General features: G+C 36.2%; 1 protein-coding gene and 1 pseudogene across 5 annotated transcripts; one reads left to right on the forward strand and one right to left on the reverse strand.

Moving 5' to 3' along the window:
- The first annotated feature begins 1,180 nt into the window (after positions 1 to 1,180).
- Positions 1,181 to 2,067, forward strand: LOC18428279 (1-aminocyclopropane-1-carboxylate synthase 1 pseudogene; annotated as a pseudogene).
- Positions 2,068 to 5,437: 3,370 nt separating this feature from the next.
- Positions 5,438 to 8,207, reverse strand: LOC18428278 (uncharacterized). 5 transcript variants are annotated; one of them, XM_020663579.2, is made up of 4 exons: positions 7,556 to 8,207; positions 6,452 to 6,610; positions 6,205 to 6,313; positions 5,438 to 6,054 (listed from the first exon to the last, which is right to left on the reverse strand). In XM_020663579.2, exons 1-4 carry the CDS (start codon positions 7,895 to 7,897, stop codon positions 6,050 to 6,052), a joined length of 615 nt encoding a protein of 204 aa, XP_020519238.1. In that variant the 5' UTR covers positions 7,898 to 8,207; the 3' UTR covers positions 5,438 to 6,049. The 5 variants fall into 5 exon arrangements, with proteins under 5 accessions (XP_020519238.1, XP_006837377.1, XP_020519237.1 ...); XM_006837314.4 differs by having other exon boundaries at positions 5,438 to 6,034; positions 7,556 to 8,206; XM_020663578.2 differs by having other exon boundaries at positions 5,438 to 6,098; positions 7,556 to 8,203.
- Positions 8,208 to 14,782: the final 6,575 nt, after the last annotated feature.

Raw genomic sequence — 14,782 nt, forward strand, 5'->3', positions numbered from 1 at the left:
AATAGTATAATCATTCTTATACTTTCTCAAAATCTTTCAAAGATATATCAAGTCAATAAATAATTCAATAGCTAGTCAATATATGGTCAATATATTTCCAAGTCATAGTTGATCACATGTCATAATCGACTTGTTATCAAAACACAATAAAAAGTATCCAAAGTGGGTGGGACATGCCACCCATGGGAAGCAAGTATGGGCCCTATCTTCTAGAAACATGATGGGCCTATGTGCACAATGAGCCCCTATGGTATTTTTATGCATTTTAAAATTAATAATTTTAAATTGTTATTTAAAATATTTATACTATTGTAAAATCAATATTTTTAATTTTATAAATCTAAAAATTATGAATAAAATATCCAAGGGTTCATAAAAAATTCAAATAATAGTTATAAAATAATTTACATTATAAAACATTCATAATTAAGTTAATTTGATGGGAAATCGATTCATGTGGTTTAGGATTTGAATAAATGATCATTGAGCACTCCATCTTCGATTATGGATTACAGACTACACTTGTTTTATTAGACCAACCCAATCTTTCTCATAACCCACAGTTCAAGCACGGGCTCATTAGCAGTTCGCCAAAGTCTGACCGATGAGCTAAGGGGGTCGTAATCCTAGTGTGTAGATTTCAGGTCCTCCCCTATAGCTGGTCCAATGTCACCTAGACCTGATGCGACCACAGCTCCATGGCGCACAAGGGTATCTCTCACACATGCATACGCTTCACCCTGAAAGGTAACTTGCTTTCCCGAAACAGTCTATGAATATGCATGTCATGTGATGGTGCATGAATGATGCTTTAAGCCCCGTCTCTGTCGACCACCATCACACACAAGGGCCACACAGTCCCTCAGCTCACTCATCCGGGCATAATCCAACCTCATCAAGAAATAACCTACTAGAACCCTCATCCGTTTACATTCTATACCCAGGTAGCATATATTTTTTCCAACCAACTAGCCTAGACTGTTAAGCACACATATCGGTATCTGCAAATATTATTTACATAGTATGATCTACGAGGGATTACACTCTTACTGAGTTTTATATTTCACTATATCAAATATTTTATTACAATTACTCATAAGGCCAGGTAAACCCAATAGTAAAGACATAGGTTCTTTATTTATTTATTTTTTATGAACAATTAAAATGAGTAACTTTACTAATGAGGCAAGTATGATTTACAGGTTTGGCAGAGATTTGAGGCGGAGAACAGCAGCACACATCATTCCAATCCATTGCACTAGCAAACAGGCTTTGAAATCAGCCTCCAAGCCTGGAACAAGCATATCAAGAAGCCCAACTCCAAGGAAAAAGAGTCAAGGCCTTCCTCATAACGAACCCATCAAACCCACTTGGTCAAACCCTAAAGGTCGGCGCCCTACACTACGAGCCAAGAAAAGCGTCCATCTCATTTGTAATGAAATCTACTCATGGACAGTCTTCAATCCCTCCCCACCCTTTGCTAGCATAGCTGAGATCATCCCCAAGTCAAAAAACACAAACCCTAGAAGCATTCACACAGTTTATAGCCTCTCTAAGGATCTTGGGGTGCCAGGCTTTAGGGTTGGTACAATTTGCTCACAAAATGATGAAATTCTCTCTACTTCAAGGAGGATGTCTAGCTTCTCATTGATATCCTCTCAAACCCAAGCAATTTTGACAAGAATGCTTTTGGACATCGAGTTTATGAGCAGATACATGGTAACGAGCAAGAAAAGGTTGAGAGAGGCATGAAAGGCTTGTTGGGGGTTTGAGAGAGATGGGGATTGAGTGCTTGGAGGGGGGATATGGCCTTTTTCGCTTTGTGAATTTGAGGCATTTGTTGGAGAGAGAGAGTTGGGATGGGGAGATGAGGCTTTGGGAGGTGGTTTTGAATGATGTTGGCTTGAATGTGAGCCCTGGCTCTTCTTTCCACTGTGAGGAGCCTGGGTGGTTTAGGGTTTGCTTTGGGAACATGAGCCAAGAGGCCTTGATGTTGCTCTTCAAAGGATTAGGGATTACTTCATACAAGATTTGTTGTGCTTCACTTATATATATATATATATATAACTCTTCTTAATGTCTCTAAGCGAAAATGAACAGTGATTTCGTCTACTTTCATCACCATCTAAACTTTATCATACAGTCACAATTGTTTGGTAGTGTTTCAATTTATTTTATTATTTTTACAAATCTAAATTGCTTGAAATTTAGAGTGTATGTACATCTTATTGAGGCACATCTAATAAAAATATGAAAAACATAATTCGTAAAATATAAATTAACCAAAATACCTCTGAAAATTTATAGTGGTACTTTTGTTATTTTATATTTTTACATTATTTTTTTCATATTTTTATTAGGTGTGCCTAACTAAAATGTATACATGCTCCAAATTTCAGATCATTCCGATTAGTAAAAAAATAATGAAATTTAAAATACTAACGAGCAACTGTGACTGTATGATAAAGTTTGGATGGTAATGAGGGTATACAAATCATTGTTCATTTTCTTTCTCCTATAGACATTTGTAGTATCTTCATATATATATATATATAAATAAAGAGAGAGAGATAGATGATTCTATAAGACTCTCTCCCACCAATGTGTGTATGATTCCAAAAGATTACCATTAAATTTGGCATTGATCTTTTCTAGAGATCCGTGCCAAATTTAATGGTGATCCTTTGGATCCTATACACATGGGTGGGAGAGGGTCCTATAGGATCATTTCTCATATATATATATATATATATATATATATATATATATATATATATAAAAGTCTTCCTAACGCCTATAGGCGAAAATGAATAGTGATTTTGCCTCCCTTCATCACAGTCTAAATTTCATCGCACGCTCATGATTGTTTGATAGTGTTTTATTTTTTATTTATTTTTCTATAAATCAGAATGACCTAAAATTTGGAGGGTATGTACATCTTACTGAGGCGCATCTAATAAAAATATAAAAAAAATTATCCGTAATAAATTGACCAAAATACCCCCAAAAATTTTCAGGGGTATTTTGATCAATTTCAAATAAAATACTTTTTTTATATTTTTCGAAGATTCCTCTATTTTTTATGAATACACGCTCCACTTTTCAGGTCATTCCAATTTATAGAAAAAAATGAAAAATAAAACACTGTCGAAAAATCGTAACTGCACGATGAACTTTGAACGGTGATGAGGGTAAGCGAAATCGCTGTTCATTTTCGCCTATAGACGTTACGTAGTGTTTTCCTATATATATATATAGAGAGAGTGAGAGAGTTTGTGTATGCATGTGCATGAACATGCGTCTTCACACATTACAAATGTGTCTGTGCTTGTGCTTGTATGTGTGAGAGAGAGAAGTTTGCATATGTATGCCCATGATCATGTGAATATACACATTTACCTTATGCATTGGTTTTTTGTTCATTTGTTTTGCTTTGTTGTATTGACTTTGTGTCTTTTTTTTTTCCTTCAATTGTTATGACACGTTGTATTGAAATGATGTTTTTTAATGCTTAGTTTTGGCCTTATGGAAAACTGTTCTTGTTATAATGTGAGGGCCCTTTTCAAGTTTACAAGAACGAAAACATGGAAAAGATTTTGTACGCCCGCAAGTTTATAAAATCTGCATGAAAATTATGGTATTGGAAATCTGCAAATCAAATCGATCATTTTGACCTCAACATGATGTTATGGAGCGGATGGTCATGGCCTAGGGTGAGGGCTTTCTTTGAGTAAGGTTAGGGTTTGTTTTGAAGATGGTGCTTTCTGGGGTGCGATTGGTGGATCTAGGGTTAGGGTTTGCTCTAAAGAAGGCTTGTTCAGAGGTACGGTGGGTGGATCTAAGGTTAGGGTTTGGCCTGAAAATGGTGGGGAGACAGTTGGAACTCGCGTTAGGGCCTTGGCATGATCCATGGTTTTGGAGTTTCCTCTTAAGAAGGCTAATGCTTTGTATCGAGCCCATATTACGGTATTCGAATAACCGTAATCTCAATATTTTTGGAGTTTTGACTTTCATCGATAAAAGAGAGAGAAAATGAATTAAGAGACAAGAGAGAGAAAATGGATTAAGAGACAGGGAGACCGGGTGTTTTGGGTTTTTATTCCGATTTTGCCCTTCGATCTCCCCATTTCCTCTCTCTACGATTTTGACATGGCCGTGAAGGGTTGGGGACCAGACCATTGTTGAGAGCTTGGTTCAAATGCTTGACCTATGTGATACTGTCTAGGTTGATGTACAGGCCTTAATTTGCACCTTTAATCCCAAACACACACGTGCTCTCTCAATTAAAGGGTTTTAGATTCCAAGACAGAAAAGGAAAATACCTGCAAAGAAGAAATAACAGCCCACCGATCCAGCAATCCACTTTCAGAACCATATAAATTCATTCTTTTTTTGCTTTTTATAGCCGTTGCGCAAACATTACCAAAAGGCAGATGCGCGGCTTGAATTCAACAATAAAAGTGCAAGCCAGAACAACTAAGGTTCGAAAGATTCAGAGCTAACATCAAAGAAAATCATAAAGGTCCAACGAATGTGCCACACCAAAGCAAGAGAGAAAGAGATGAGAGAGAGAAACATGCAACACACCATCCAAACAATGGAAAAAATGTGATGAGCGCGAGAGAGCGAAAATCCAAACCCAAAACAACCGCTCTCCGTATTTCTTAATTCATTTTATTTCTCTCTTGTTGGTGGAGCGAAAACGCCATGGATTGTGAGATGACAGTAACTAGCGTACCATAATAAAAGTTGGAAACCTTACAATAATCTAAACTTTACCGTAGTAATAGTATTTTACAGTAATACTACTACCGTTTTGGTAAAAAAAAAAAAATCCAAAATTGAAAAAAAAAAAAAATATAGACGAAATCTTTTTCTAATTAAATGTGGACGACATTTTTTTTTTCCAATTAAAGTATATTTGTGATAGTTTCACTACTTTATATTACAACATAACCCATCCCTCTTCCCTAAAACTAGTAATAAGTGTAGCATAGTTTCTCTCTCTCCAAATATTTTTAAGCCATAATTGAGCAATAAACAAATATCTCCCTCTCTCTCTCTCTCCAAGTATTTTCAGCCATAATTGAGCAATAAACAAATATCTCCCTCCATGTCTCCAAGTATTTTAAGCCTTAATTGAGCAGCAAAACAAACTTTAACGAGAGTAGATTCATTTAAAAGCTTTAAGGGGGGGTCTTATATAATGCATCAATACTAAACCCAAGCTCGTTTGCCTTGTTAAAGGCGTTAAAACATGAATTCAGTTTGGAAATTCTACCGAAGAATGATCATTCTAATTTCCATTTTTTCATAAATGTGGCATGTAACTATTACTCTCTATATTGGGCAGACAAATTACTTTTGGTATAATGAAACACCCTAATCATCACCAAACATAACAGGACAGAAATAACATCGAAGTCATTAAGTCCAGTTTATAAGAAAAAGCTTTTGGGAATTTTTTTTGCTGCCCATTCTATTTGGGCCTCTGCCTCTGCCTCTGCAACCCCTCGGGGTCCATTTTCTGTACAAGTTAACATTTTCAAAAAAATAAGAAAAAAAGAACATTCAAACCGCATCAGCATAGAGATCTAATAGAGTTAAAACAAACAACAGACCACAAGCCAATCCACTATCCCCCCCACCCCCTCCCTCCTCCAATTTACTTTTGAGGACTCTTTTTAGTGGGATGTATTCCGTGCTATTGCATGTTCTTCTTTCTTCCCTTTCCCTCAATGCAATAGGTAACGCGCCGAGATTTCTTTGTTGGGGTCTCCAAATCAGAAGGAGAAGAGGCCATCTTTGAAGCCATGCATGGGAACAGTAAGCTACTTTGTCAACGATCACTGGCTCTTTGGCGAACGCTCTCCCTCAATGCAATAGGTAACATGCCGAGATTTCTTTGTTAGGGTCTCCAAATCAGACGGAGAAGAGGCCGATCTTTTAAGGCATGCATGGGAACAGTAACCTACTTTGTCAACGATCACTGGCTTTTTGGAGAAAGCTCTCATTGCAACTGCAACTCCTGCAGCTGCACCGAAAGCTTTCATTCTGTGTATTGAACTTTTAGGTCACATGGCTTATCTCCACAGCAACTACATATTACACTTTACAAACTCAAGTTGATTTTGTTTGATTTGTACATTGATCAATCTAAACATGCCTCTGTGTGTGTGGGTGAGAGAGAAAGAGAGGGGTTACCATGAGTGATGAGTAAAAGATTTTCCTTGGGGAATTTGTCTGCAAGAGACCGAATGACTCTTTTCAGTCTTCTGCACGACACTTTCTGTTCCTCCTCCCATTGCGGCAACTATTCAATTTTACACAAACACCAAAATTAACAACAGAACTGTAGCATCAACTGATTCAGTTTTAAACAAACACAACCAATTAACAAAAATTAAGCAGGAAATAGATGGAGAGCGAGAGAAAGAGAGAGAGAACAGACCTCTGGGTACACGCATTCAACAGAGCGATCCACAATTCCCTGAGGTAACAAAGCTTCAAACTCAGAAACATTAGGGAACCAATTCCCATCTTTAGGAATCACTTCTGGCTTTATGGACGGCCCGCACAGGGCTTCACACAGTCCATACTCTATTGAGACCTGCAAAAGAAAAGAAAAGCTAATGAATTATCTGATCTGAAGGACCTGAACAAAAACCAAACAAAAAAAACAAAAATGCTCCGCTCGATTACTTTCTTGTTTGTCTATCACATAATTATAATCTGCAGGAATTTCTTTTACAGGGTATACCTACATTTTGATACTGGTATGGCATGATAATTCAGCACAGAAGAAATTTCAAATTTCAAAATGACAAATTTACAACATTACTGAAACAAATTTACAACATTACTGAAACAAAAAAGCAACGATATTCAGCAGAAAACTTTTGGGTCACCTTCTTCTATTTAATAAAATGTACTCTTGCTTTCATTTATAAAAGTAAACCTTTCCTCAAAAAAAAGTAAGAGCTGTTGGTAGGTAGGTTTTCTAAACTTATTTACCCCCTTTGTCATTTCTACAGTCTGAGCACGCTATGTGGACTGCCTTATTCCACTTCTCGTGGTTTTAATCATTAATACAGTCACCATATTTCTCAAAATAAATAAATAAATAAATACAAAATAGTTTCCTTTAAAACTAGAATTATCACTTTGATCTCAACACGAAACCCAACTAATCCATAATTTTTACTCTCTCCACGAATTCTACCCTGCCTCTTCGCCCCGAGCAAGCGGAAGAGAAGTTCAATTCTGACATTCAATGATCTATCTCTGCTGACTCCAGGGACCCTAAACCCTAAAACCTAGGGTAATATCTCACGGACTACCTAGGGGAAGAAGCAGGCGCGATGCATTGGGAGAAATATTGTTATTTGAGAAATCATGGCCAGCAACTCTCAGATTTTAACATCAAGCCCAACGAACCAGATCTTTCTACCCATTAAAAAGAATGTAAGGAAAAGAGAATGATAAATCAAAACCAGAAACCCAAATCGAATCTGAATTATAAATGCTTTTTAGGGCTTTTCTCGAATCATCATACCTTGATCTTAGTTGGATCATACACCACATTCTTACTAGTGAACTCAACAAGGCGCTCCTCGAACTCTGATGGATGAATCTCAGACGCCCTAATCTTAGTCATGAGCTCATCAAGGCCCTCCTCGCTTGCACAGAGAGCATCAATGACTGTTGACGCAGTTTGAATACACCTCAAAAATGGAGAAACCAGAACCCTATGGATCTGAAACCCTTCGTTTCTAAGTATTACTCCACTGAAGAAAGCACCGCACGTTCCTGCAACGGTGATAGGAGGATCCCACGGCCTTTGAGCAGTTTGCTTCCACGAACGCTTCAACGCGTCCAATCGATTCCCATGGCGCATCACTATGATGTTCTGAAGCGGATAGCCATGGCCTAGGGTGAGGGCTTTCTCTGAATATGGCGTGTTCTGATGAGAGATAGGTGGATGTAAGGTTAGGGTTTGCTCTGAAGATGGTGCTTTCTAGGGTGCGATTGGTGGATCTAGGGTTATGGTTTGCTCTGAAGATGGCTTGTTCAGAGGTGAGATCGGTGGATTTAAGGTTAGGGTTTGGTCTGAAGATGGCGGGGAGATGGTTGGAACTGGCGTTAGGGCCTTGGCATGATCCATGGTTCTTGGGAAGGCTAATGCTTTGTATCCGGGCCCACCTGCCCCTGTACTTAAACAAATAATATACCACGGGACCCCACTTCTCCCGTTTATCATCTGATCGGATGGCTGAGATCGCTCATTTCCCGTGCTAAAATACAATATTACGAAAAAATTTATGTTTTAATATATCCAATTTTTGTTTATTACTTCAAGTAATCTTGATTCAAAAATTTAATAAATATCTTAAATATTTTGTAATTAATATTTCAAATATTAAATATTTTTACACAAGCTTATTAAATATTCAATCTTATCACACAAGTTGGTTATACCTAAAAAGATAACGTAACCAAAAAGACAAACTTATCAAACAAAATGTGGGGGCTTCCCACCCTCATCCTCACCTAATTCACACGTTTTTTAATTTTCTCCCTATATTTTATAAAGTCCAATATATTTGTAAAAAATATTCTATTACATATTTAGAATTTTAAATCTTATCTTTTATTTAAAACATTGAAAATTTAATTTCTCTTAAGGTTGCAATTGGCATACGGATGCATCCGTAGCTTTAGAGGTCAGGTGCACCTTCAAATTTTATCATGGTATATAATTTTGATGTAAAATGTTTTTAGGATTATTTCAAAATCTATTTTTATATCTAATTATAAAATTTTAAATTTCAAAAATAGTTAATATCGAGTAGATCTATAAACATATGAAAATCTTGAAAATGGACGGCGTAGATAATATGTTGTAAAATGCAACTTTTCTTAGACTTAAAAAAAATTTATTTTTCATGGTCATACATTTCGATGTCTAGATGAAACTATATTTTTCGATAGATTTTTTAAGTGCATCTGTAGTTCTACATTATAAGGTTGCATCCTTATATAAACTTGTTCTTTAAAATATATTTTAATATTTAATTATAAAATTTGAAGCTTAAAAAATAGTATAGATCAAGCATATCTATGAAAACGTGAAAAATATTGAAACTTGACAATCCAAAAATGCATTTCAAGATGCACTATTTCCAAACCTTGAAATCCATTTTTTTTTATGTCCATGAGGTGTCCAGTTTGAGGATATTTATGCATCCAAATAACCTCTTCTAGTGAAATATTTGGGGAGGGCTCCAATTTAATTGTTTAGAGCCTCGGCTCTATGTAAACGTTTTTCCTAATATTTTTAGCAAATTTTTAGGCGTTCCCTCTCCTTATTGGGTAGCACCAAAAAGGAATAATTCCGATTCTATTAGGGATTCAAATGATGCAGCTCGATTGCCTTGTTTCCATGTTTGTTTGTTTTGTTTTTTTAGTTTTTTCCATTTACCTCAATGGCCAGACTAGTTTCTGATTAACTTTTAGCCTTACCGGAAGCATAAAATCTTATAATGTGGGGCTACATAGTTTTTGGTAGCGTCTTACAACCCCACGATTTGGATCAAAATTTGATAATCTGAACTAGGAATCATCTAGGACTAAACTAGTTACATTAAGCTATCAATCTTAGCCAGCTTCCCCCTTAAAACTTATCATTTTATTTTATTTTTATTTTTCTTTTAAATTTATCTATTGTTTTCTTAAGTCTCTCTAAATCTGCAACTCATGAATCACTATTTTGAGTTCTATTTTATTTTTCATATTTACTATTTTTCTATATCACCTATTCAAAATCTGTTTGGACTGATATGGATTGACAATCCAGTGATCTCACATATATATATATATATATATATATATATATATATATATATATATATATATATATATATATATATATATAGGGTGGACAATCCACCTGAGTCACCGGTTCCTAAAAGTTTCGCTTTTAGGAAACAGATTAGTTTAAAATTGACATTTTCCTAATTAAAATAGGATATCCAAAGCCTAAAGGCAAAAAGGTGCTTCATGTGTTAGTAATTGTTTTAGGTAGTTTAACATTAAGAATCAAACTTGAGGCATACAGTTGTTAGTGTCCACTACTAACTACTCAAGCCTAAGCCAGATTTCCAATCCTGAATGAGAGCATAAGCATAGGGAAATTATATGAGAAAAGGGTGAGTTCTTGTAGTCATTTTGATGGGCATTCTAAAGGGAGAAAACCCTATTTTGGGTGGAGCGACTCTTACACGTTTGATTCAAGTGAAAATGTTTTCTAGAAAATATTTTTTTAAGAAAAAATTCTTTCACGTGTTCAAGTGTGGAAAGATTTTTACATCAATTAGTCGCCAATTGGTATGAAAAGATGCATTAAGACCAATTGGTATAAAAATATTTCTAAACTTGACTGCATAAGATAATTTTTTCAGGTGAAAAATGTTTTCTATAAAATATTTTCAAATATGTAGAGAGAAAATAACAACAATTTGGCCCCAGCTCCCCGGTGTTTGGGGTCGACTATTTGTTTAGAGAGAGAAAACAAATATATTAATGTCCGAGAGATGGAAACATCCACAAGTATTGTGGCACCATTCACGTACATAATATATGTAAACTGTATTTCCATCCATCCAATCTAAATGGATAAATATTTATTATAATTCCTTGCCCAATATTGTTTTATCTTTAATTTTTAGAATATTTGTTAAAAATCTAAAAGATTAACTATTTGATATTTTGTTCATGAAAAAAGTTCACATAAGGTTGCAACCTTAAGATTTAAAACTAGGATGTACCTCAAAAATACATCGGAAAAGGTTGTTTGAATATTGAAAAACCCTCTAATTGAGCATCTCGACATCGAGATGTATGATTAAGAAAGAAATAGGATTTTGAGTCCTCAAAATAATCCATTTTCAAAACTTTCATATGTTTATAGATCTACTTGATTTTAACCATTTGTGGACTTTAAAATTTTATAATTAGATATAAAAATAGATTTTGAGATAATCGTAAGAATATTTCACATCAAAATTATATGTTATAATCAAATTTGGCAGCACACCTTAATTGGATTGTTTAAGGTTGCAACCTTATGGAAACCGCACCCTTTATTCATTGAATTGAAATTAACAAAAGGATAAATTCACATGAATACCCCCAACTACAGTTACTAAACATTGCTTTACATTCATACACTTCTTTTTCTATTTGTTATTTTATTTTTTTATGAATCCTCTTTCGGACTTTCAAAGTCTGAAGTTACCCTTGCAAGAGCAACTTTGGATCCCAAGACCTTGAGGGTTTTCTCCACACATAGCTCGGATCCTAAAGAAGCAAAGTTGCTCTAAAGATGAACTGCGAACCTTCAAGGTCCAAAATTTAACCTAAGGAATACTAGCTTTCTCCCAGAGATAATTGTCGTTTCAAAACTCAACTTCAAGCCCTCAACTTGAGACTTTCAAGATGTGAAATTTCACATCTTATATAATCATCAAAGGTGAAATTTGATAGCTTGAGTGTGTCACAAAGTTCAAGAAAAATCATTTTGAACTTTGAGCTTGATCAATGGAATAAATGCAGCCATCCAAAATCACATCCAATGGTCGAGATTAATTGTGACCATCTAGTACCAAAGATAAATGATCACATTATATGCTGTAACGACCCAAATTTCTTGAGCATGATGAACTCGCTGCCGCGCGGCAATAGACGAAGAGAGAGTGCCGCGTGAGTGTGCACACGGCGATAGAGAAGAAGAAGATGAGAGAGTGTCACGCGAATGTGCGCGCGACGATAGAAGAGAAGAAGAAGAATAGAGTGTGTCATGGCGATAGAAAAGAGGAAGAGAGGAAGTGCGCGCGCGCGGCGATAGGGGAGAAAGAAGAAGAGAGGAGTTGATGTCGTGCATGAGGCAAGACGTCCACCCGTTCACTGCATGCTGCCAGGCACGCCAATTGGCAAACTGCAGGTCATTAAAGGGTCACTTGGCAAGCGTTGAGTGCCACCTCCCCACCTTAAAAAGTATAAGTCTCTCTCTATACTTCATGTTTTGGGGAGCCCAAGCTTAGCTTTCGTGCCACTGTTGGAGAGATTGAGAAGCTTGGCGGAGGGGATTGTGGAAGGACTTGGGATCACCTTTGGGGACACAAAAAGATAAGTAGGTCACTACCTTGCAGACCCATAAGTATTGAAGCATGAATGATGTATGAATCTAAGCATGTATGAAGCATGATTTAGGCATGAATGATAGTTTGAATTTAAGCATGAGATTGGGCATGAGATGGTGTAGAAATTGTGCACAAAGAATAGGATAGCATGAATATCATTGTGCTTTGTTTTTCTAAGAATTTAGATTTTCTTGGTATGAATTGTTAGGCACTGCTATCATTCTTGTGGAGCATGAAAATCGGTGGATTAATACCCTTGTGAGTCTAGTTTAAGCTAGAATTGGTTTCATGTTGTTACCTTCTATAGATTAAAAGTTAGGAGATGATTTTGGGAGGTGTGTCATGGCTGGACTGTGATTTTCTAAGAAGTTTTCATGTTTTCGTAATGAGATTTTGACTGAGCAAATGATATCCTTTTAGCCTCAAATCACCACCATTTGAAAGATCTTTGAGTCTACTTTGAATTTAATGTTTATGTTGAGTTGAAATTGTTGCTAGTGTGGAAGACTTCATTTTGTGTTCATATGTCACTGTTAGCCGACTGTGATAAATTCCAAAATTGTTACTTCTATTATGTTGAAACTTTGCCTAACCTCTTGTGGTCCAAATGGCACAAAAACATAGCCATTTGATAGATGTATGAGCCTTCTATGGCTTTCTTGTTTTAACCTTACTCAAATTTCATACAAATGAATAGCTATGCTAAAAAATATCTCAGTATCTCACTGTTGACAGATCTCACAGAATATTAGAAATTTGGTCTCTGTTGTCACGAACTTTGGCTTACCAAATGAAGTTCAATTTCTCCGAAAGCACCGCCATTTGAAAGCTTTGACTGTCTACTAAAGTTGCAAGTTCAAATTATTTTAAAATTTCTGATAAATTGCAAGTTATGTTTCGAATTATAAGCACATGTCCCTATTGGTATAATTCAGCACGATTCAGAACGATATACTGAACCCTTAATTGATCATATAATGCTCATTTAATGATTGGGAATCAGAATTTTGTTAAATTCCCCTCATAATTTGGATGTTATGTCTCATTCTATATATGCCCTTGATTGATAAGAATGACAATGAATTTTATGATCGTATATGAACTATGCACATGCCTTGCATCGATGTTTTGAATATAGCGTAAGCCTTTTGCAAGGTGATTGAAGTTTTTTGTTATAAGACACCGAAATGGCATGATTGTGATCCTATAAATACTGAATGCTCCTGACCTTTTTAAAAGAGTAGAGTGTGAATGAATGAATGAGATGCCTGCCTATACATGATATATGTGATTTATGGCCACTACGCAATGGGTCCTCCATTGGTAGTGAATGTTCTGATTCTGTTATATGAACTCTAATATATGTAACTTCTAGCCACTATGCAATGAGTCCTCCATTGGTAGTGGATGTTCTGATTCTGTTATATGAACTCTGATATATGTGATTTATGACCACTATGCAATGGGTCCTCCATTGGTAGTTGATGTTCTAATTCTGTTATATGTGATTTTCGGTCACTACGTAATGGGTCCTCCATTGGTAGTGGATATTATGTTCCTCGACTTCTATGATAGGTGTGGAGTCGGAAGGTAACTGTAAATAATAGGGTGGGTCACGCCCCCCAAATTTGTTATGGGTACCACGCATTGGGTCCTCCAATGGTAGTGTAACGCCCTCTCGCTTGAAGGTACAAGGAGAGGGTCGTGTCTTGCAAGGCCTTAGCCTATTAAAACCCCAAAGAGCGTTGGGGATCGTATGTACGAGTGATGACAATATGAAATGGGACCTCTATTTGTCATTGTCCTCCCTCTCGAATGAGGGTAGAAGTTCCAAGTTGTAGGATTGACTTTGCATGATCGAGGTGACTTATACTTCGGGAATAAATAATTATTTTATGTTTTTGTCTGTATGATTGTCTGACTGTGACTGTGATAAGCATTAAGGTAATTGCCATTTCAGGGAATAGTCGATGCTCCGACATCTGAACAATACTCATTTTATGATGTTAGTGTACGTATTTTGAGGCGTAACTCTACTTTCTGATGCCAGTATGATGTTTGATGAACTGTGGGCCATGTCATTATTAATAAGCTTGTAGGCATGAATGCAGGGTACTGATTTACTTACTGGGCTTTTAGCTCATGCCTCTCTTTCCTCTTCTATGTAGAGTACAGTTTGACAGCGGATTTTGAAGCGCGCGAGTTCTGTCCAGGAAGCTTGTAATTGTTGGTGTCTGGTGGCAGGGCCACAATGTCATATGGATGTATATTGTATTTTGTTGACGGGCCAATAGTGTCTTGAACCTTTTGTAAAAGAATATTTGAAGTTGGATCCGTATAAATGGCTTTGTTTTGCTTATCTTTGTGGCCCTTTGTTATGAGTTTATTTTAATTCATGGTTTGCTTTGATTCCGTATTTATATCACGTTGCGATCCCACACTTTGTCGCCCTCCAGTTGGGAAGGGTAGGGGTCAGGGGGCAGGGTCATGACATATGTTTTTCATGTTATATATTATTATATAATATATGTGTGCGGTTTGTACAGAGCCAAGGCTCTAAACAATCAAATTATATAATATAT

This window comes from Amborella trichopoda, chromosome 13 (genome assembly GCF_054954075.1).
Source record: "Amborella trichopoda isolate Santa Cruz 75 chromosome 13, AtrichopodaSantaCruz75HAP2 v2.0, whole genome shotgun sequence".
Classification (NCBI taxonomy): domain Eukaryota; kingdom Viridiplantae; phylum Streptophyta; class Magnoliopsida; order Amborellales; family Amborellaceae; genus Amborella; species Amborella trichopoda.